The sequence below is a fragment of the Enhydra lutris genome, unplaced genomic scaffold, assembly GCF_002288905.1.
Source record: "Enhydra lutris kenyoni isolate GAN:26980312 unplaced genomic scaffold, ASM228890v2 scaffoldscaffold5, whole genome shotgun sequence".
In the NCBI taxonomy this organism is placed as follows: Eukaryota; Metazoa; Chordata; class Mammalia; order Carnivora; family Mustelidae; genus Enhydra; species Enhydra lutris.
In genome coordinates, this window is record NW_019154089.1 from 45,708,558 (window position 1) to 45,732,336 (window position 23,779).

The 23,779-nt window shown below is 37.2% G+C and overlaps 1 protein-coding gene across 1 annotated transcript; it reads right to left on the bottom strand.

Annotated features, from left to right (window-relative positions):
• Positions 1-1,296: 1,296 nt before the first annotated feature.
• LOC111140938 (chromosome unknown C5orf51 homolog) lies at positions 1,297-22,520 on the bottom strand. The gene is made up of 6 exons (XM_022493207.1): positions 22,409-22,520; positions 18,075-18,181; positions 15,616-15,759; positions 12,279-12,410; positions 11,287-11,401; positions 1,297-5,508 (listed from the first exon to the last, which is right to left on the bottom strand). Exons 1-6 carry the CDS (start codon positions 22,506-22,508, stop codon positions 5,222-5,224), a joined length of 885 nt encoding a protein of 294 aa, XP_022348915.1. The 5' UTR covers positions 22,509-22,520; the 3' UTR covers positions 1,297-5,221.
• Between the last annotated feature and the right edge of the window lie 1,259 nt (positions 22,521-23,779).

The following is a 23,779-nucleotide window of genomic DNA, read 5'->3' on the forward strand; positions in this document are numbered from 1 at the left end:
CAAATTTCACAATCAACCTGTCCACCACTGTTATCTTGATTGTCAAAATAGTCTCTCACATATAACCCAAGTCACCTGTTGAAAAATTAATCCCCTTTTTTTAGTCTTCAAGATAAAAAGATCACCAACTTCATAAAGCTATTAATCTATAAGGATCATGATAAGCTAAAGGGAACATATATGTAAGTCGTATGTACGTACAAATATTTAAGTGCATAATTATATTTGTATATATAGATATGTATATATATAATATACATACACCTCTCTCACACACTGTCCCTTCACATATATTAAGCAGAGTGCTTAATGCTTAATAATGAACACAATACTTACGGGCTTGAATTTATACTTCAAAAGTAAATATCTGGGGATCTAAATGTCAAATAACAGAAATTCAGTAAAGCCTGACAACTGAGGTTCTATGAGATCTGAACTTAAAGTTTCGTTATTTTCCTTGCATGCTCTTGCTAATGGCCAATAACTAATTCAACTGCAAGCTTACTTCTGTGAGGCTGGCCGGACAAGAGAAAAAATCATGAATTGATTAATCATATGGCATTTCTTCTCCCTCTCTAGGAGGAAGAACGAACTAGCACAAGAAAAACAAGTTTCAATTCAAGTATGAAGTACTGAAATGATTCTCAGCTTTACAAAGAAATGTGGACACTTACAAAGGTATGAGTTATAATTTTTTTATCGTGAAAATTTTTAAAACATGTATAGGAGAATTAATAATGTAATGAAATCCCATGTATCCAATAGCTGATTCAAGTTACCAATTTATGAGTCTTGCTCCATCACCATCTCTACCTAATACACACATCCACATTATCACTCAATTATTCTGGCTGATGAGTATTATATTTTTCAGCATGATTAACTGATATATAGAACTAGACTTAAGTTAAATAATAACTATTTTGAGCTCTTAGATGTGCTAAGCATCCTAAGAATTAATCCAATTGAATTAAGCAGTTTGAACATTAACTCATTTAATCTTCAATAACCTGTGAGGTAGGTACTATTATTATTCCTTCGTTAAATAATAGGATTATTAAGAACAGAAAAGATAAATAACTTATGTGGAGTCACGTAACTAGGAAATGACAGGGCTAGTAATCAACCTCAAATCTCTGGTTCCAGAGGCCATATACCTAACCACTATACTACCTTGTCTGAAAATTATTAGAACCATAAGAAATAATATTCAGATGTCAATGTAAACTGACACAAAGTTTTCATTCTGACACAACACTCAGATATAAAAGAAAATGAACAAGATACAAATATGGGAATATGGTTTTATTAAAAAAATTTTTATATGCTCCAAAAAATTTGGAAATCTCTACTAGAAGTAGGAAAACAAAAAACAGCAAAGAACACCAGCATGAATACATAACAAATACTTTAATTGCAGATACATTAAATGTATTTTAATATAATACTTCCAATAACATACTATCTCATACTGTGTCAAAAATAATACAAGGAAGTGACACTAGAGAACTACAGAATCCTGGATTCTGTTGCAGATAGGGTATCATTATTAGAGCCAGGAACAGAATCCTGAAAGATGGCAAGAGAAAAGTGACACGTAATCCAAAACTAGCATGTCATCCAGTTGTGGGTTTTTAAAAATGCCATTAAAATAAATCTGAGAATTACCTTTAGACACATTTCCCACATTAATGAACATCACAGAATCCACAGTGTGAGTGTAAAAGTTGGAATGTAATTTTATTGCAGGGTTTTAGCCATAACTCACCTCACTCTACTGTATGCAAAGGTATGAGGGAAAGTCTTGTCGTGATTTACACCTTAATCAACATCACACAATTCACAGTAGCCAGAAACCGTATAAATGCCACAAAGCAGACAGGCCTTTAAGTTTTAAAGCCTACTTAACATCATCACCATCATCATCATCATCATCATCATCACCATCATAATTTGCATTGGGAAAGAACCACACAAATTTAAGGATTATGAAAAAATCCTTTAACAGAGTTTAAGTTTTGTAACCATCAGAGAACTCAAAATGTAGAGAAACCCCCAGTGTAATAAACAGTGTAAGAAACACAATAGTACTACTTTCCACATTGTAACAAGCCCTTTACCCTGCTTTATTTATAGTGTTAACCACTTAATACACTATAAAATTATTTTGTTAAATGTGTTAACTTCCTCCATTAGAATATAAACTCCAAAAAATTGGTGTTTTGCAAAGCTGTATCATCAATGCCTAAGATGAAACCTGGCATGTAGTAGGCACATAATAATTAGTGATGAGGAAATTATACTGCTTTCCTTATGCAGAGTATCTGTTATCTTGAAGATACGTCATTCTAAATGAAATAGAATTACTTAGGCTTTAACATATAAAAAAATCTGTTGTTCCTTGTTTTGTAATACACCACAGTTAAGAGCATTATAACTGCTATGGTCTACAAATTATTCTCCAATTGTTGGGGGATGTAAAAGTACAAAAAGCACCCAGTAGCACCCTCAGAACTATACCAATCAGTGAGGAACCCAAGTGGTTCACAAGGGTCATGAAGGCAAAATGGAAATTTCCATTTCTGAAGAGAAAGTTATGGTTTTCTCAAGTTCCAAATCTATACAATACTTTACTCCCCTGAGGAGTAATTCCTTATTTGCCTTGTCAACCACTGGTATAGAGGGCATGGCAGTTTGGAATCCAATAGCAGCAACCCTTTTGTGCAGTGTTTGGCACTTAAGAACCATGTCTCTTATTAATTAAAAAAAAAATACTAAGGGCCTACCATTCATTAAGTACAATGTGTAGATAATTTTTTTTTAAAATACAGAGTTCACCAACTCATAAAGAACTATAAAGCAGTGTTACCTGTTTAATTAACAACTGATCATGATGCTCCAAAAAGAGTCGGGGAGGGTGGTCTGTGGTTCTTAAAATCACACTAAAAATGATGTAAATCTTTATACTTAGAAAGCACAAAGGCATTTTTATAGTAAAACTTGTTGAAAAGCAATGTTAAATAAAAATCTTAGTTGCGTAAGATTAAGTGAAAAGATGGGGCAGAGATAGGGAGACATTTTCCTTATATCAAGATGCTCTATCAGAATGTTCCTATTTATCAAAATGAGCCTGGGTTATTAATGTTTGAGGACTGGACTAGAACTGGACTAGGACGTGATTACACAGGATACATTGCAGAGATAAAACAGGGAATGTGGACAGAAACTAGATTATGGCATTCCTTATTGCCCTGCACTGTGAAAGATCAAAACCACCAAAAACATGAACCAAAAAAGATTTTAGATAAAGATGAGGGTTAGTTATTTGGACATATTGAATTTAAAATTATCTAAGTGAAGACATTTAATAGGCAGTTAGAAAGAAGGCTCAGAGAGCAGAAGCTGGGATTCAAGTTGCAAGTCTAGATATAAGCTTAACATTTTAGGTGTCAGAAGCAGCCATGGCTATGAATGACATCACCTAAGAGTAAGTTTAAAAAAAAGAGAGAGAGAGAGAGAAAGGAAAAGGGGGAGAAGAGGGATAAAGAGAAAAAGGACAGACCTCCAGGGAAGAATAATACCTAAAAGGTAGGCAGAAAAAAAGAAAAGCCCCAGGGGAAATGAGGAAAGGCAGAGACTGGCTTTCAACAGCGTGCAGGCAATCTCTTTCCTTCTAAAAATGGGGAAAATGAGTAGGGCAAAGCCAAGAAATAGAAGTTTAAGTCCTCATAGTCTTAAATTTCTGTAAGATAGGACCAAGAGCCATATCCAAGAGAGGACGGGACAGAGGACCTCATGAGGAAAGTGAGAGGTTTAGATTAGTCACCATGGTAAAAGGAGAGGAGCCACACCAGAAACAAACAGAAGGCTTGTACTGAGGGCTCTCCTAAAGTTGAAGCTGAGATACTTATAGGGATTATACTTTCAACGGCTGCATGTACTTCACATGGGATGCAGCATTCCAGAAAAGGTGGGTGACAGGATTAATTCAACACTGACACTTGCAGAATGGTCAGACTGAAGGACAAGGGGACAGTGGACTTGAAGGGACTGTGAAGAGCACTTCATCTGTATCCCTAGTATCCCATATTAGGCTGAGGCTGGTTAGGAAGGAAGAAAATCTCAAAGGGGCTGATGGTTTAGGAGAAAGAGGAACAGTCAAGAGAAGGGGCTGTGAAAAAGCTAAAGAGATAGAATAGAAATAAAGGAGAAAGAAAAATCAGTAAAAATGAGAAAGTGAAAAGCTGGAAAGATGTGAATTATTATCAATTACTGAAATTTAAGATTTCAGAAAGAAAAACTCAGGATGGTGATATTCATTCAAGGTGTAGCCATGGGAGTTAAGTTCCTGGAATGTGATGAAGTCACTGATACAGAAGTCAAGGATATCAGCAAATTATTAGATCATCCCAAGATGACAATAGGAGTTGAGGTAGACAATAAGCAAGACAGCAAGTTAGGTTCTCTGGCCTTTATCACTCATCTTTACTATTAAAGACAAAAATATTAAAATTTCAATACACATGAAAAGGGGCACTCTAAACACATATGAGTTGATGATGGACTAACCTGATTTCATCTTCATTACTCATTTGATAAACCATCCATTTTCTTTTAAATAAAATTGGAAAATAACTTGAAAATTTTTACATAATGCCCAATAGCATAAAAATTGTAAATGCCATGAGTAATGGTAAAACAAAAAATGACACATTTCTTTTGTGGCACCTTTCATTATTTATCTATTCTGGAAATGGAGTCTGAATACTAGTCATAATTTTTTATTTTGCCAATTTTTACATCTTTAGAATATATCTAAAGTGATGAGGTGAGTTGATTTTAATCTCTGAAGCACAGCAAACTTCAAGACAGATTTTAAAATAATCTGAAGATATTTAAAATGGTCAATTTATGTCACAAAAAAGCTAATAATTAAAAAAAACTTATAAAGCTAAACTCTATTCCTACTTATTAGTTATAGAACATCTGCAGTTCAGGCTGAGTTAGAATAACATACATGCCATCTTAAACATTAAAGAATCATTCTTTCATAGATTTAAAAATATATAATGAAAAATGGTGATGGCATTAAAAATAGGTAACCACGCTGGGTATATTTATGTAGTGTAACATTCTTAAACAGTGTCAAGATGTCTTCTTTTCTGGAACTTTTCCATTTCATGGGTTGTTTTGTTTTCCTCTTTGAAAAGGAATAGATAACTTACTGGTTAGTGTGATGCTGAAAAAAGTTTAAAATTTGTTTTGCATTTGTTGTATTCCATTCTTGCTCTTTCAGGGGTCCTTCACACACAAATACATACTTTTTCAAAATTTTTTCTCCTACTTCTCGGAAATCCAGAGGTTCTTTTTGTGTTGTGTAGCTTGCTCCAGAAACACCAGAATCCACTTCATGATTTTCTGGCTGTTGATCTGCACAATGCTTCAATCCCCAGTAACACATTTCTCCACTGTACATCATAGCCAGCAAATGAATGTCACTAAATATTCCTGGGAAAATCATTTAGGTTGAGAAATTAGAATTTAAATGTTTAAAAAGATAACCTGGCTACTTAAACTCTAATCAATTCCTTTTATGTCATTCAGCATTTTTCCTCTTCATTTAACAATTACCCGAGAAAAGCCGAATTATCACTAATACATTCCTTATGTAATTGGCATCTCTCTCTATTTACTTATAAAAGAGGTCCATCACCCGCACCCTCCCAGGGTACTGTCAGAGAATTTTTTAAAAATAATTATTTAGACCACTTGTTCTTAACCTTTAGGGGATTCTCTTTAGGCCCTCTCTGAGAAGCTAATATAATCAATGGAACCTCTCCCGGAATATATACCCCAAATTCTCCATAAAATTTCAGAGTATTTGGAGACTCCCTGAATCTCATCCATGAACACAACTTCTATTTTGGGATAAATTCTAGGATCAGCAATACAGTTCCAGTCAAGTATTCTACACCTCCTGTATTTCTTTTTTTTTTTTTTAAGATTTTATTTATTTTATTTGACAGGCAGAGATTACAAGTAGGCAGAGAGGCAGGCAGAGAGAGAGGAGGAAGCAGGCTCCCTGCTGAGCAGAGAGCCCGATGTGGGGCTCAATCCCAGGACCCTGGGATCATGACCTGAGCCGAAGGCAGAAGCTTTAACCCACTGAGCCACCCAGGCGCCCCCTCCTGTATTTCTATAAGAGTCTACAGAAATTATCATACATAAATATAACCCTAGGAGGCCATATAATTCTAAATTATGAAAGATGTTAAATTATATCCAAGATACTTTATATTCCCAGAAAAAAAGGAATACAATGTAGGGTTGCCATCAAGAATTAAAAGCATTCTTATTATGAAATAAAGTAATTATATAATTAAATATTTATGGCACACTAAGTATATTCATTTGGTAGACATATAGACCTAGAATCAAAAGATTTGGGTATAAATTATTGACTATGATTTTGGAAAACTTTGAGCCTAGGTTTGCAAATCTGAAAAAACCCTTATTTTATGGAGTTGTCTTAAGGAATACATAAATAAAAATATATAAAAGAGTTTTAGAAACCATAAAATGCTATTAAGATACATTAACTTCTCGAAGCTGCTAGAATACAAATAAATGATTTACTCTAATGTATGATTAGAAAAGTTTTACCTCACATCAATGAGTATCATAATCTCAGCTGCTCACCTAATATGGCTCATCAGAAATTACTATGATGGTACCAGATATAAACAAATAGAAGAAATATCCAACATTCAAATCTATCATAGTCTCTATTGTCTTGAATCTACTGCAAGCTTTTTAGTCTCAGAATTTGTCCCTACAGTTATCCCCTTCACTTCACCTCAAATTGAGGTTCTAGTACCACCAAGAGAAAAACAGGTTTAGCAGGAGAGATGACTCGTTAAACCATCAATAAAAGAAATAGTCACTTAAGAGCAGAATCTGAAGCCTATGTTCATGAAAATGATAGGCTACTCTACATTAATTATGCTTTCTATGAATAAAACATTATATACATATTGTAAAAGTGTTATATACTATGTTTAAGTATAAACATTTGTTATTGTAAATGATATATAGATATTAATAAATATAACCATTTCTTTTCACTATTCCTTTAGTTAAGAGATCATAAACCTCAGAGAGGAAGCATTAGATGTTATTCAGAATTATATTTTGTATCAGTTATGGCATTTTGTTGAATGCATGTCATTTTTATTTTTGTGATCCTATACCTTGTCTAGTTATTCCTAAAAAGAATGGTAGAGGGGAATAAAAAGATAGAAACAAAAATGGAGGGAAGGATGAACTTTTAAGCAGGCTAGAGCTTTGGGAGGAGGAACAGAAGTATGTCTCACAAAGTGAAGCCGCTTGGGAAGGGTGAGAGGAGTGTTTGCCTAGGGGACATATGGGATCCAATTTGCGCCCAAGTCTAAGCCTCGTTCTTTTTATTAACAAGGAGTGGCTGCTGAACAGGGGACACAGGTACACCGTGAAAAAAATGTTACTAGAGAGAATGAATGGCTATATGCTAAAGAGTGGTTCTCAAACTTGAGCCTACATTAGGATTACCTGGACACGCTAACATGTTGATTGCTGTACCCCCACCTCTAGAGCTTCAGATTCGAGTATAGGGTTGAGCCTGAGAATGTGCATTTTTCACAAAGTCGTAGCACTTATGGTGATGCTGATCCAGAGACTATGCTAAGCTACTGCTGATAAGTATCAACAGAAGAGATGAACAATGTAAATCAGGTACTTTCTCCCTTTCAACTTCCCCAAGGATTCCACTACTCTCCAGCTGTAGAGTTTTTGTTCCTATGAACTTTCCTTGATATATTTTTTTAAGATTTTATTTGTTTATTTGACAGAGAGAGATCAGAAGTAGGCAGAGAGGCAGGCAGAGAGAGAGGAGGAAGCAGGCTCCCCGCTGAGCAGAGAGCCCGATGCAGAACTCGATCCCAGGACCCTGAGATCATGACCTGAGCCAAAGGCAAGGCCTAACCCACTCAATATTTTTTCTCTTAATGCTCTGCATGGTTTTCAATAAAACATTCCACTTTGCACTATGCAAGCCAGTGCACTTGGTAACACACATGTGATAATGGGGGATGCAGGTAGGGAAGAGGAGAATAACCCATGAAGTGAGAATGGGGGCAGAAAGACTTCTATAGGAAGGGAAAAAAAAAAAGGTGGCCAGATTGATATCCACTAGGAAGAGTAATGTATAAAATCTGGCACATCATATTATGGGAGCTTCCTTTTTTAAAAAAGATGTTATTTATTTATTTATTTATTTATTTATTTGACAGGCAGAGATCACAAATAGGCAGAGAGGCAGGAAGAGAGAGTGAGGTGGAAGCAGGCTCCCTGCTGAGCAGAGAGCCTGGGACACTGGGATCATGACCTGAGCTGAAGGCAGAGGCTTTAACCCACTGAGCCACCCAGGCCGATTATGGGAGCTTCTTAAAAACAAATTTTCACACTCCATATATTGAACTGACCCTGCAGGGGGTACACAGAAATCTGTTAATTTTTAACAAGCTACCCAGGCAATTAGTAATGCTAGTTCAGAGCTGCTTCTTTCGGGGATCTAAAATCCCAAGTTCTGGGGTAAGCTACGCAAAAATGCTGCTGAGAAGGCACCAGGGAGGTCCTCGATGGTATGAAAAAGGTCATAAACCAAGGGTGTGCAAAGCTCAGGAGTACTTTGATTTAATCCCTTGACTCCAGGGTTATTCTGACAAGGCTATTTCTAAAAGGGGCCACAGAAGAATAAGGCTCAGAAATGACATAAAGAGGATTACTGAAGACTTTATTTGGTAATTTTTAAAAGCTGAAAATTTAATGGCATATAAGTAATGTTCAGAGGACAAAATAATTATCTCATCTCGGAAAAAGAAATAACAATCATACTAAGTATTCGGTGCTTTGAGTTTTACCTAAAGTTGGGTAAATTATCATTAAGATCTGGCCACAAAAATATTTTGGTAATTCATATAAACTTTTTAAATTAATATTAAGGATTATTCAGAATTATGCTTCCCCCTCTCTACTGGGCTTTCAGGAGTAATTCAGCCTGTGAAAGACAGGCTTGCTAGCTTCTAACCTACATCTTGAAAAAGAAGTAGGGAAAAGCAAACTGCTTTAGATGACAGCAAGAAGCTAACACCAGAAGAGGACCTAGCCCTATGGCAAAAGTGCTAGGGAACAGATATGTTTTCCTTCTTCCTGGAAAGACTCTTGATTCTTCTGTTGAAGAAGCAGTGGAAGCTAGGGGCTAGTGCAATCAAATTATGAGTTAAGAGAAGACACCAGTGGGACGCCTGGGTGGCTCAGTTGGTTGGACTGCCTTCGGCTCAGGTCATGATCCCGGAGTCCCGGGATCGAGTCCCGCATCGAGCTCCCAGCTCTCCCTCTGACCTTCTCCCTCTGACCTTCTCCTCGCTCATTCTCTCTCTCACTGCCTCTCTCTCAATAAATAAATAAAAATCTTAAAAAAAAAAAAAAAAAAAGAGAGAGAGAGAGAAGACACCAGTACCAAAAATATCCTAGAGAAAATTCCAGGCCATAAAAGTATCCTACCCTATGACTAGAAATGGGAGAATAAGGGAAATTGGTGATCTTCTTACTTTCTTTCATTTTAAGTAGGCTTTGGTGCCAATCCTGCTGTTTCTCTTCTATCAATCCATGTGGGTGGGTAAGATTTTAGAAAGGCCATTGCCAATGCAGCTAATCATTGTACTAGTTATCTGAAAGAAATACTTCCTACAAATATGTCAAAATACCCCATGTTTGTCAAAATAGCATGCCCACTGGAATGGCACTTGGTATTCACGATTTTTAGGACAAACTACTTGCCTGAATTAACCGAAGGTAATAACTTTCAGTAGCCAGTTGTATGTTAATGATACTTAAATCATGTTTTTTCTAAACAATGTTTTCAATGGAAAAGCCTATAGAAGCTAACAAAGAAAAATACTTAAAAATATACTTATAAAATTAAACTATAGAATTTTCCCTAAGTTTTCTTCTTCTTCCCCATATTTGATATTTCCCCATCATGATTCCAGATAGAATAAGACAATTTACGCATATAGTGGAGTGTTATTCACCAGGTATGTGACCTTTAGCAGATCATCTGGCTTATTAGGACCTCAGTTCCTCCATTTATAAAAAGATGGTAAAAATAAGTGGTTCTTCCCTCTCGCACCTCAGTCTAAAACCCAAGTGATGAATGAGAGCATCACTTGGGTTTGCAAGGCTTTCACGTTATCTTATTTAATCTTCACAATACTTCGAATTTGTTTAAGAATACATAGCAAGTAAAAGAGCTGGAATATAAACCCTAACATTTTTAAATGCATAGATATTTATGACAGGAACTAACAGTTGCCACCCTATACTCATTCCTCCCTTCTTTCTTAGTTAAGAGATAATTTTATTTGGGATGGCAGTATATCAGGTAAAGGGCTATCCAGTACATCCCAGGTTCCCTTGTACGTGTATGAAGTCATGCGATTAAATTCTTGCCAGTGATATGCAGGTGGACATTTAAGTGTCAGAAACTTCTAAAAAGGTTGTTCTTTTAGTCTTCGCTGAAAGAAACATCCTTTTGCCATTCTATAGACTGAAACATAGGTGAGGTGAAAGGAGCTCTAGCGTGGCACCTGAGTGGCTCAGTCAGTTAAGCGTCTGCCTTCAGCTCTGGTCATGATCCCAGGGTCCTGGGATTGAGTCCTGTGTCCGGCTCCTTGCTCACCGGGGAGCCTGCTTCTCCCTTTCTGTCTCCTGACTGTTGTTCTCACTCTTTATCTCAAATAAATAAAATCTTTAAAAATAAAGAAAGAAAAAGAAAAAGAAAGGAGCCCCAAGAGCATCCTGAGACACTGAGAATGCAGTATCCTCAACAGGAAGTCTTGCTGCACAACTCTGGGAAGCGTTTACATGGTGGTCTATATAAAGTGCCTCCCTCTGAGGCCATAAGCTGTAGTTCTGAAGATGATGGAGGAAAAAGGTAGGAACCTGATGATGCCATAACCAGCTCCAGACCATTTTTATGTGACAGGGCAACATGATATATAATTCTCCCAGAATTGCTAGAAAGGGATTAGCAGTAGTTTTCTGTATTATAGGAGAAGATATTTAAATTTTTTAAAGGCCCTTTTATTATTTTTTGGTATATAATGTAACCTGAAATTCATTTAAATCAGAGTTAAGTCTAATAAATTTCTTACAATTTTTTAAAACTTCAAAAAGAGAGCACATTACCTTCACTCAGTAATTTAGCTGTGTCTAAGTCTTGGAAAGAAACTCCTTCATTTAACTGGACAGGACACCGATAATTTAACATCTGTAGCAAGTAACTGATTCCATCAATAAGGTACTAAATGAAAGTCAAAGTCAAAGAATTACAAGTATTACATGCAGAACTGTAGAAACTTCAAATACTAATTTCCACCCATTCTTTACTCAAGAGAAATCTGGCTAAGATGTAGACCTATATGGTTATTATATTACAATGGTAGAAGGACCCACCACCCCAAACACTTTTATAAATGTAACCTTCCAAATGCTCCAATTAGCAAAAAACCATGGAGAAAAAAAAAATTAAGCAAGAACACATGATTCAGTAATATTCTTGCCAAAATGTTATCAGAGGAAGAAAAGGATAAAGATAATAAAGATGAGTTCAATAACAATTTATTAAAATATGTATGCACTTATAATTTAGAAAAATTATGATCAAACTCTTATATCAAGTGTGACCTCTCACTTCAGGCCCACATAAACCATGTGTACAATTAACTCAAGTTAGACTTCCTAGTGATACTTAACACTAAGATTTACTGATTCAGTCAGAAAAGCCAAGATGAATCAGAGGGCTACAGTATTCTAGCAGCAGGGTCACGGTGGTTCTTTATGAGTGATCTGCTGACAGAGAGGTTCACAACCAAGTTTGTTTCCTTCAGGCCAAAAATATGCTTAGAAATTAATACAGACTGTCTAGCTTGTATTTTAAAAAATAAAATTTCAAAACTTAAAAAAAGCACATAGAATTTCCCAGTTTGCAAGGCTTTCACATTATCTTATTTCATCTTCACAATAACTCCAATTTGTTTAAGAATACATAGCTAGTAAGTGAAAGAGCTGGAATATAAACCCAGACTACTGACTCCACCACTTTTCTTAATACATCAAGGACAGCTTTTTGAAACCTATAAATGTTAATGATCAAAAATGTATAAGAAACGCACTTTTACCTTTTTAAGCAAATTGGATTTTCTTGTGAGCCACTCCCTCCTTTTGGTCAGAGAATGACAATACATATAAAGTAGGGCTCCCCGTCTCCAAGAGAGACATTCCAGGAGTTCATCCCCAAGCAAATCGCAGGGCTGAAACAACAAAGACATAGCTAAAAAAAGAAACCTTGCATCTGTAAAAATCAAAATTAATTTCAAAATATTGAGCAATTCAGAAAACTTTCATTTCACAAAATTTGCCCTTTACTTAGCTACTTACACATGAATGCCTTACTTTGAATCAGAAGTATAGAAATCTATTGCTACATGAAAATTAAAATGACTATTCCTACTTAAATTTTTTTTACAAAATAAATGTTTCAGTATGTTAGTAGCTAATTCTAATATATCTAAAATAAAAGTTTTTCATAATCTAATTAAAAAGATAACTTTTCATTCAATAAGTGGTGTGGGGAAACTGGATAGCTACATGCAAAAGAATGAAAATGGGCTACTTTCTTACACCATAAGCAAAAATAAACTCAAAATGGATCACAAATCTCAATGTAAGACCTGAAACCATAAAACTCCTAGAAGAAAACACAGGCAGTAATTTCTGTGATATTGGCCTTAGCAAACTTTTCTAGGTATGTCTCCAGGGGCAAGGGAAACAAAAGCAAAAATAAACAAAAGAAATAATAAAGAAAGAAAGAAAGAAAGAAAGAAACACCAAAATAAAAAGCTTCTGCATAGCAAAGGAAACCATCAGCAAAATTAAAATGTAACCTACTGAATGGGAGAAGATTATGTACAAATGATATATCCAGTAAGGTGTTAATATCTAAAACATTAAAGAATGTATACAACTGGGGGGCCTGGCTGGCTGAGTGGGTTAAAGCCTCTGCCTTAGGCCAGGTCATGATCCCAGGGTCCTGGGATCTAGCCCCGCATCGGGCTCTCTGTTCAGCAGGGAGCCTGCTTCCTCCTCTCTCTCTGCCTGCTTCTCTGCCTACTTGTGATCTGTGTCTGTCAAATAAATAAATACAATCTTAAAAAAAAAAAAAAGAACATATACAACTTAACACCAAAAAAACCCAAATCATCTGACCAAAGAGTGAACAGAGGACCTGAACAGATATTTTTCAAGAGAAGACATACAGAGATGGCCAAAGGGCACATGAAGATGCTCAACATCACTAACCATCAGGGATATGCAAATCAAAACAACGAGATATCACCTTGTACCTATCAGAATGGCTAGAATCAAAAAGACAAGAAATAACAAGTGGGGGCGCCTGGGTGGCTCAGTGGGTTAAAGCCTCTGCCTTCGGCTCAGGTCATGATCCCAGGGTCCTGGGATCCAGCCCTGCACCGGGCTCTCTGCTCGAGAGGGAGCCTGCCTCCTCCTCTCTCTCTGCCTACTTGTGATTTCTGTCAAATAAATAAATAAAATCTTTAAAAAAAAAAAAAAAAGAAAGAAATAACAAGTGTTGGTAAGGATGTGGAGAAAAAGGAACCATCATACACTGTAGGTGGGAATATAAATCAGTGCAGCCACTGTAGAAAACATATGGAGGTTCCTCAAAAAATTAAAAACAGAACTACCATCTGATCCACTGACGGATCCACTAGTATGTAATTCCATTAGTGTGTATTTACCCAAAACAAAGACTAACTTGAAAAAAAACACACACTCCTATGTTTATTGCAGCATGATTTACAATAGCCAAGATATGGAAGCAACCCAAATGTCCATCTATAGATAAATGGGTAAAGATGTGGTGTATACATACAAAGGATTATTATTTAACCATAAAAAAGAATGAGATCTTGCCATTTTTGACAACATGGGCAGACTCAGTATCATGCTAAGTGAAGTGAGTCAGACAGAGAAAGACAAATACCACATGATTTCACTAACATGTGAAATCTAAAAAAAACCAAAACAAATGAAAAAACAAACAAAAAGCAAAATCAGACTCATAAATAGAGAACAAAATGATGGTTGCCAGAGGGATGGGCAAAATGGGTGAAGGTGAGTACAGGCTTCCAGTTATAGAATGAGTTAAGTCACAGGGGAAAAAGGTACAATGGTACTGAAATAGCCTTGTAAGATGTAGCTACACTTATGAGCATAGCATAACATACAGAGCTGTTGAATCACTATCTTGTACACTTGAAACTAATGTGACATTGTATGTCAACAATACCTCAAAAAAAAAATAACTTTAAAAAAGGGTAACTTTTCAGAAATATGTTACCTGAAACAAGATCACACTTATCTGTACAACTGCTAGAATAAAATAATGAAGATATATAAAAAAACAGTTTTAATAAATCGAACTTTTAGTGACGCCTGGGTGGCTCAGTGCATTAAGCATCTGCCTCCAGCTCAGGTCATGATCCTAGCCTGCTTGTCCCTCTTCCTCCGCCCCTCCTCTCTCCACTCTTGCTCCCTCACATGTGCACACACTCTTTCTCTCTCTCAAATAAATAAAATATTAAATAAATAAATAAGGCTATTTCCTGAGTTAAGATTTCTAAAATGAGGCCGTTGTGATTTCATTCTTTATCCCTATTAAAAAAAAAAATAAATCAACCAAACTTTTACTATGATGTATCATTTAAAATTTGGGATTATGTGTTTCCACAGTTAGCATCCCCTGATAAACACATAGAGAAAAAAAAATATCCTAGGTAAAGAGAGGCAGCAGGCAGTTAAAGAATTATTTGCTTAAAAGAGTAGCTGGGTCTAGAGATAAAAATCTTGGAATCATCTAAACAGGACACCGAAAAGCATGTGAACAAGTTATGAAGCAAAGACAGAACAGAGAGGGTCAGAGATGAGGAAGATACCCTTGGCAAGGGCCTATCCTTCCAGGATGGGAGAGAGGGGAGATGCCTGGGAAAGAATAAGAGCAAGGCCCTGAGACATGAAGAGGAGCCTGCAGGACCTCAAACGGATGGGGTAATCAATGGGAAGGAAAGGAGCAAATGTCCAGGGGGATGAGAACTGTAAAAAGGACATAAGAGATGTGGTAATTAGATCACTAGGGACTTTAGGGAAAACAGTACCTGCAAAAGTAAAGGGAACAGAAACAGCAAATATCTGTGTTTAGAAAATGATCAGGCACCATCAATTCCAACACAATTCCATCATGCAAACATTCTGAAACATATATGTGATACTTTAGTTATGATGTTGGTCTGAAGTGTTAAACTCTCATATATCCCTCCTTTAATCTTAATTTAAAATAGAGACAAACACACATTCCGGAAGAAAAATTACAGACTCTGAAGAGCAATACAGCAAGAATCAGCACCATTTCACTAAAATTTACAGGACTGCAAAACTTACTTTTGGATGCATATTATTTTCTTTAACTAAAATTTCTGGTTCTGAAAGAAAACTGATCAGCTCTTTTACTTTCTGTGAAGAATCTTCAGGAAAATCTTCATCTACTAGTTTGTTCTCCTCAAAATATGTCATGTCCAAAATTGCCTGATATAAAAGGGAAAAAAAAGAATATTCATAAAAACATGAGTAATTCTTACAGTTTAACCTTACATATACAGATGCTTTATTAGACAGTTAAATCTTCAGCACAATATTTATATTTGAAAAGTAGGAAAAATGTCTAAAAAATATTATCTGTATATGTAAAGAATCTGTAAATATATAGAAAATATAATCAGATGCGCTTTATAGGAAACTTCATAGGTATTTTACTAAAATACTGAATTAATGATCTTGCTTCTCTCAAAAAAATAAGTAAATAGAATGGAGACTTTGGATAAGCTAATCACATATGATATAATTATGAAAAATAAAATTATGCTCTTTGCAATTTACACATAATACTTCTTGAACATTTTCTCAATGCTTGCTATATCAATTTAAGGTCAATAGCTCTAGTTTTACATATTTAATCTTCAAAGGATTTGTTTCCTCAAGTGCAGAACCAGCATTTGGGTGATATGTATCCTGCCACCCAATAAAGGTAGCATTATCACCAACATTATGCAATTTAAACACCAAATCCCTAGCATTCCTAAATACAGGGGTGCTCTCTCTGTTCAAGTACCTTAAAACTAACCAACCCTTTCTCTTTTTTTTTTAATTTTTTTTTTAAAGTTTTATTTATTTATTTATTTACTTGACAGACAGATCACAAGTAGGCAGAGAGGCAGGCAGAGAGAGAGAGAGGAGGAAGCAGGCTCCCCACTGAGCAGAAAGCCCAGTGCGGAACTCAATCCCAGGACCCTGGGATCATGACCTGAGCTGAAGGCAGAGGCTTTAACCCACTGAGCCACCCAGGTGCCCCCCTTTCTCTTTTTTTAATTTATTGGACTAAGACTAAGGAAACTGAGTTCTACCACTAATCACCTAACTAACCCAGGACAAGACTACTTTCTTTTGTTGGTAAAATGAAGAAATTGCTTTTCAAAGCTCCTTGCTGAGGATAAAATGAATTAACATCTGTAAAGCACACAGAACACGAACTAGCACACAGGATTACTTAATTGCTAAGTGTTCTTCTTTGGAAGGCTTAAGCCACAAAGGGCAAGATCATTATCTTATGGATAATTACCTGTTGATTCAGAACCAAAATTAGGGTCCAAGGAAGCCTAGAGAATTTAAATCTATATCTCTAGGCCTTTCATCTTATCTTTAGGAGTAAATTAAAACATTTAGGGTCACTTGGCTGGCTCAGTCAGTAGAGCATGTGACCCTTCATCTCAGGGTCATGAGTTTAAAGCCCCATGTTGGGCATGGAGCCTACTAAAAAAAATATTAATAATAAGTAAATAAAATGTTTAGAACTCTCCCACGTGAAAGACATGAAACAAGCATGGAGTCTTCCAAAGGGAAAGAAAGCCAGGCAAAGCTCTGTCAAGTAACAGCGGGCCTTTGGGGTTTGTGAGTACAGTTTTTATAGGCTCACTGAACCATGATATCTGAAGGCAGAATCCAGCTTCCTAACAGAAAGCAGAGTGCCAGGCACCTAAGTGCTACACATGTGTACTTTGGAAGCTTACCTAAATTTAGTTCCTATAACCACTTCATCTTTATTATATCTTCGCAATCATGTAAGAGCATGGGAAACACTCTGTCAACTATAAAGTGCTACAGGAATGTTAGTTACATAATGGAATTAGGTTTCTTAATGTCAACTTGCCTCAGCAGTGTTTGAAAAAACCAAGAAAATAGGTCTTGTCCACAAAGTCACTGGAATTTTAAAGTAAAAATGGGGGTGGGGCACAGAAAAATCTTATAGACCTACATGACACTTGCAGAAGAGTTATGTTGAAAATCCTAAGAAAAGATAAATTTCAGGGGGAAAAAATAATCAGGGACTTGACAGAGATCTTCATTCTTTCCTAATAACCTTCACGAACTTGGAAATTGCATGTATTTGAGTTGGCTTAATTATATACAAAGAGAAGCAATTCTGTGATCTCCAAGATTTTTTACCTTAATACATTAGATAATAACTCTTACTTTTTTGTATATCGCCTCAAAATTTCAAGTCCATATGTTTTATATATACAGGTCTTTTTGACAAAAATTAAACACTTTGTTTTTATTTTAAAGTTATTATTTAGAAGTAATCTCTACACCCAACATGGTGCTCTAACTTACAACCTCCAGATGAAAAGCTGTGTGGTCTACCAACTGAGTCAGCCAGGTGCACCCCAAGTCAAACACTTTAAATAGAGAATAAACTGGTTTCGCCACATCTAAACTTCGGAGTCAGTCATCTCATATAGGCAATGTTCTCCATAATATGTCAGAAATCACATCTGTTTCAGTACCTGTGTGTAAAGTTCTAGAAGATTTGATGGATTTGAACATTCTTTGTCTTCTCCACACAGAAGTTTCAATTTTTCTAGAGCTGCAGAGGCCCGAATTAGAAAGTGATCTGTAAAAGATAAAAACGTGAAGATTAGTTCATATAGTTTCAAAATGTTAAAGAGAAAAAAGTGTACCTGAAATGATACTATGTTATAGCACTGAAGCAGCATGGTATTAATAATATCTTTGTAAAACATGAAGTACTGGGGCGCCTGGGTGGCTTAGTCCTCAAGCATCTGTCTTTAGCTCTGGTCATGATCCCAGGGTTCTGGGACTGAGCCCCGAATTGGGCTCCCTCCTCGGCGGGAAGCCTGCTTCTCCCTCTTCCACTCCCCTTGCTTGTGTTCCCTCTCTCACTGTCTCTCTGTCAAATAAATGGAAAAAATCTTTAAAAACCCCCAAAAACATGAAATGTCATAATGCCTAATCCTTCTTAACAAATTTATCATGGTAATTTATTCTGGAGAGCTAGAATGGACTTCTAGATTCAGTTGTCATTTCTTAAATGCAATTTGTATTTTCATTTTCATGATGCTGCTTTTATGATGTTCACACAATGTTTAAGTAATAAATTTAACTTTTATTGGAATAGTACAAGCAATATACATAAATCTACACAAAGGGCTTCCACTGAACTTGTAATTTCATAAATGAATTTTCTAAAACATGATTAAATCAAATGCCTCACAAAATGTAAGCTGAGCAATTATAACTTTATCCCGTGTCTGTGTATTTATATATGCAAATAGCTGTTACAATTAATTAAAATTATATAATCTATCTGCATATTTTATTCCTTTAAAAACCTAGAAATGGAAAAAATTACCTAATTCTTTCAAAGAAGGAACTGAGTATTCTAATATGTCCTCTAAAAACAATTCACCCTCTCTCCCCTCTACATTGTCCACTTTCTCCCTTTTCTTTAATGTCATATTCCCTTTGTTTTTATGGTTTCACTTTTTCTTATGGATTTTTCCTCCCTAACCTACAAAGTGTTCATACCAAGGTGCTAGGTATCTACCCTCTGTACCATCTCATGTCAAATTTAGACATGGCCACCATTAAGATACTGAAGTCCTTGAGTTTGCCCCTCTGCGCTTCCTTTCTGAAGTATGAACCCTTTCCAACACTAGCCAATGGACAGAAAATGTAATACATTTGTAAATACAAATAGCTAAGCTGTCACTGTTGAAGTAAAGGCACTACCAGCTTTAGTGGTATCTGCTGGTAATCATATGATGACCTCAAGTTTTCCTAGGTGAGGCCTAATCTGTATCTAAATCAGATTCTGATTGCTTTTACTTTTTTTTTTTTTTAAGATTTTATTTATCTATTTGAGAGAAAGAGTGCATGAGAGAGAGAGAGGGAGAGAGAGAGACTGAACAGGGGCAGAAGGAGAGGGAGCAGCAGACTCCCTGCCAAACAGGAGCCCGTAGTGGGACTCACCCTGGGATCATGACCCGAGCCCCAGGCAGACGCTAAACCAAGCCACCCAGTTGCCCCTCTGATTGCTTTAAAAGTCCACTATTCACATGAACTTAAAGATACTTTGTTAGCACTGCCCTCCCTCCACAGCCCAGAAGTAGCATCTATTCAACCCTGAAAAAAAAAAAAGACTACTGTGAAGTGAAATTATATGGAACATGGCACTCCTTATTGTGCTTCTTTAGAAACTGAGTTGGTATTTTCTTTTTAAATTGCAAGATTATTTTAAATGTAAAGACTTGCACTGAATTCAGTAAACCATTGCTGAAGGAGTAGCTCACATAAACTCATAAGTACAGTGGAGGGGGGATAATGGCTCACATTTTAGCAAACTTTTATAAAATGCAATACTTTCACCAGAACCATTCAGTCAAAGAAACACTTGGCAAGGGACAGACAAGTGATTATTACATAATCCTGAAAAAAAGTCCATCTCGGGACACCTGGGTGGCTCAGTTGGTTAAGCAGCTGCCTTCGGCTCAGGTCATGATCCCAGCGTCCTGGGATCGAGTCCCACATCGGGCTCCTTGCTCATCAGGGAGCCTGCTTCTCCCTCTGCCTCTGCCTGCCATTCTGTCTGCCTGTGCTCGCTCTCTCACCCTCTCTCTCTCTGACAAATAAATAAATAAAATCTTTAAAAAAAAAAAAAAAAAGTCCATCTCATGGCATACCTCCATATAGTAAACACAGCATGTTTGTATAATGAGAAATAAAAATTGATTCAGTAATAGAGTATTCTTAGATGGAATATGTAGCCACATTCCATCTAATCTGATCTGAAGCAGAAAATAGGAACTATCAATCCCTATAACTTAATAAAAATACATAGTTGTTACATTAAAGGGCACATTTTGAGTGAATATTATTTTTGTTGTGTGGAAAAGAATGTCAAGTTCAGGGGCAGCTGAGTGGCTCAGTCCGTTAAGCATCTGCCTTCCATGCAGGTCATGATCCCAGGGTCCTGGGGTCAAGCTCTCTGGGCTCCCTGCTCAGTGGGGAGTCTGCTTCTCTTTCTTCCTCTGCCTCTCCCCCTCTGTTCATGCTCTGTCTCTTGATTTCTCTCTCTCTTGAATAAATAAAATCTTAAAAAAAAAGAACGCCAAGTTCAGTTCAAACATGAAACCACGTTTTATTTAAACTTCATAAAATAAAAATATCTTGCTATTAATACTGATTAATGGCTCATAACATGGATCACTATCATTTTAATTTTAGTAAATTTTCACAACTTTAAAGTGTCCCAACAAGGAGCACCTGACTGGCTCAGTCGGTAGAGCATGCAACTCTTGATCCTGTGGTTATAGGTCCGAGCCCCATGTTGTATGTAGAGATTCCTTAAAAATAAAATCTTTTGGTGCCTGGGTAGCTCAGTGGGTTAAAGCCTCTGCCTTCAGCTCAGGTCATGATTCTAGGGTCCTGGGATCGAGCCCCGCATGAGGCTCTCTGCTTAGCAGGGAGCCTGCTTCCCTCTCTTTCTGCCTGCCTCTCTGCCTACTTGTGATCTCTGTCTGTCAAATAAATAAAATCTTAAAAAAAAAATAATAAAATCTTTAAAAATAAAATCTCCCAACAAAAATATAAAGCACTTTACTTTTACTTCCACTGCTCATTCTAGTCTAGATTAAAGAACTCTTCCATGGGAAAATGAAAATGGCTTTTCGGGTTCAGTGATAAATGAATAAAAACACTCTTCCATCTCTTCAGACTGGTTTAAATGGAGCGGGGGTGGGGTGGAGATCACTGTATAGTTTATTTAGAGGTAATCTGGATACACTTTCTGGTAATAGCCACTACAATCCAAAACCCTGGGATACGCTTACCATGTACCAAAAAAGAAATGAGCTTCAGGGTGATCTGTCGGTTTTTAAGAACATACTCCTAAGAAAAGATAATCCAGCAAATAATTTTCACTGGAACTTGAGCCATTTCATTGTGGGCCCTACTCAATAAATTCACCAACAATCAATCATCTGGCAAAATGTTTCACTACTATTTTCCTGTGAGTCCGATGACAATGAGTCAGTCCACAAAAATTTAAAAACCTACCTGCATAATGGCTCAAAACTCAAAAAGAAAATAATGTAGAACCTATAGGAAGCTGAAATGTAATAAAAGAGAATTGGACTTAAAACTAAAAGTCGAGAAAAATAAATGTATAAATAAATAATAATAATAATAAGTAACAGTCCAGGTAATTCTCTAAGCCAGTCTGTCCGAAGAAAACCATTTAGACGCTTCCAAACAAGTGTTCTAATGCTACCCTTATGAGAATTGAGATGAAGTATATGAAAGAATCATCTAAACTATACCAATGTAAAGCTCTTCCGTAGAATACTATTTACAGTTGGATTCAGAATCCAAAACAGAAGAAATGTATAACACAGCAATGAAAAAGTGGAACTGTTAGGCGCGTCTAGCTACCTTCACTGCATCCAAAACAACCATTGCTGATTTGTGTACTACCAGGCACCTTCAAACACTCATTTAAACTTCTATACTTTTTTCCAGATCTTAACCTTTTCCCAGTCGCTAGCAAGATAAAGACGAGCAGCACGGATTTGAGATGTAAGCAGTTGTCATGGGTTATGAAAAGATGCAGTTTCGACGCAAATGCCCTAGCATAACGGAACGTGAGTTCCTGGAGACAACCGACCCTGCAGTGAGGGTCAGAAGCCCAACACCCTGGGGAGCTCTGGTCTGGGAACTATACTGCCCACAGGCCGAAGCCTCCAGCCTCTACCGCCATAGAGCGCCAGCTTTGAACTATGGCCGGCCCGCCCGCCCGCCCCCCTCTCCTCGGCTCCCTCACCATCTTCGCCGGCGGCTTCGCTAAGCTGCTGTATGTGGGCCTGAGCCAGGTCCCCGAGCTCTTCCACTCGCCTCACCACACTGGAACCAGCGGCCGCCATGGCCACAACGGGCGGGCGCGCCCCAGCCACGTGACTGCGCCAGCCCGCGGTCACCTGATTTCCCGGCGCAGGCGGGGCGTGAGGGCGGAGCTCGCCCGGCTGGTGGGAAGGAACCCCCGCTCCGTAAGAGGGCTTGCACTGGCGGGTAAATGTGGTTACCGTTTATTTTCTCCCTTTCTGACTTGCCCTCCCTCCCATAATCCCGAGCAAGAGGTATACTTTAGCGGCGAGCATGACGTCAGAGTACACCTCTCTCCCGCCCCCTCCTCTAAACCTATCGGGGAGCTGTCCACGCCCTCACATTGGTCCAATGGGAAGCCAGCTTTCTCCGCGGGCGCTGGGAGGAGAGGGTGGATGCGACTGGCTGGAGGTGGTTGGCTGGCGGATCTTGCTGTTGGGTCTCTGGCTCGAGGCAGCTGTGGTCTGTAGGGCAGACGGGAAGCTCTAGAAGTTGGGTTGTCCTCATTTGGCCTTGTAGTGAGGGCGTTGCCTAAAATAAAATGATTATAACCTCCCGGTCAGAAATGGAAAGCCTGACAGCCCCCTTGCGGCACATAAAAGTCTTCAAGGGGTTATTGTGTGTCTGGGTGGAGAGCTCCAAACACTAGTAGGCGTTCCTAGTCTGCTTGTGTTGAGTGTCCCTTTTCCAAATCCTAATTTTAGCACCTGGGTTTGTTTTATTTCTGAACTGCGTTGGCTGGCTCGTATTAATGTACTTTAACCGTCTCGCGTCCAGTAGTACCAAAATTTTGCATTTACAAAAAGTTCCATTGCCACACATCTCAACCCTCAATGCGCTCATTATGTGTGAAGTTCATCCTCTCAAGAATGAATTTTAAAGCACTTAGTCTACGAGTCTAATTTCTACTTTTCATTCTCTATATTCTTGCCTCTTGCCAAACAAATCTTAACTCGTGTTTAGTTTTTCATTTGGACAAAGTACATCTTGAAAAATTTCTATTCTATCTTACTTTTTATGAAAGATAGTTTTTCTTTAATAGGCAATACTAAAAATAGGGAATGTGATAGTGTTGTGATTTATAAGTGATTAATCACAGTGGCTTCTTAGCTGATCTTTGTAACAGTTTCTTTCTCCTTCAGTTCACTCTAAACATAGGGGATGGACAGGAATCATAAGTATTCAGATGTTTATTAGTTTTAAGATTCTGTGTTATCTTGTCAGTATATTACTGTCTTGTAATGCATGTAAAGGCCAGGAAGGTTGCATTTTATGATCAGTATGGCTAAAGAATCAAAACTCTAATAAACAT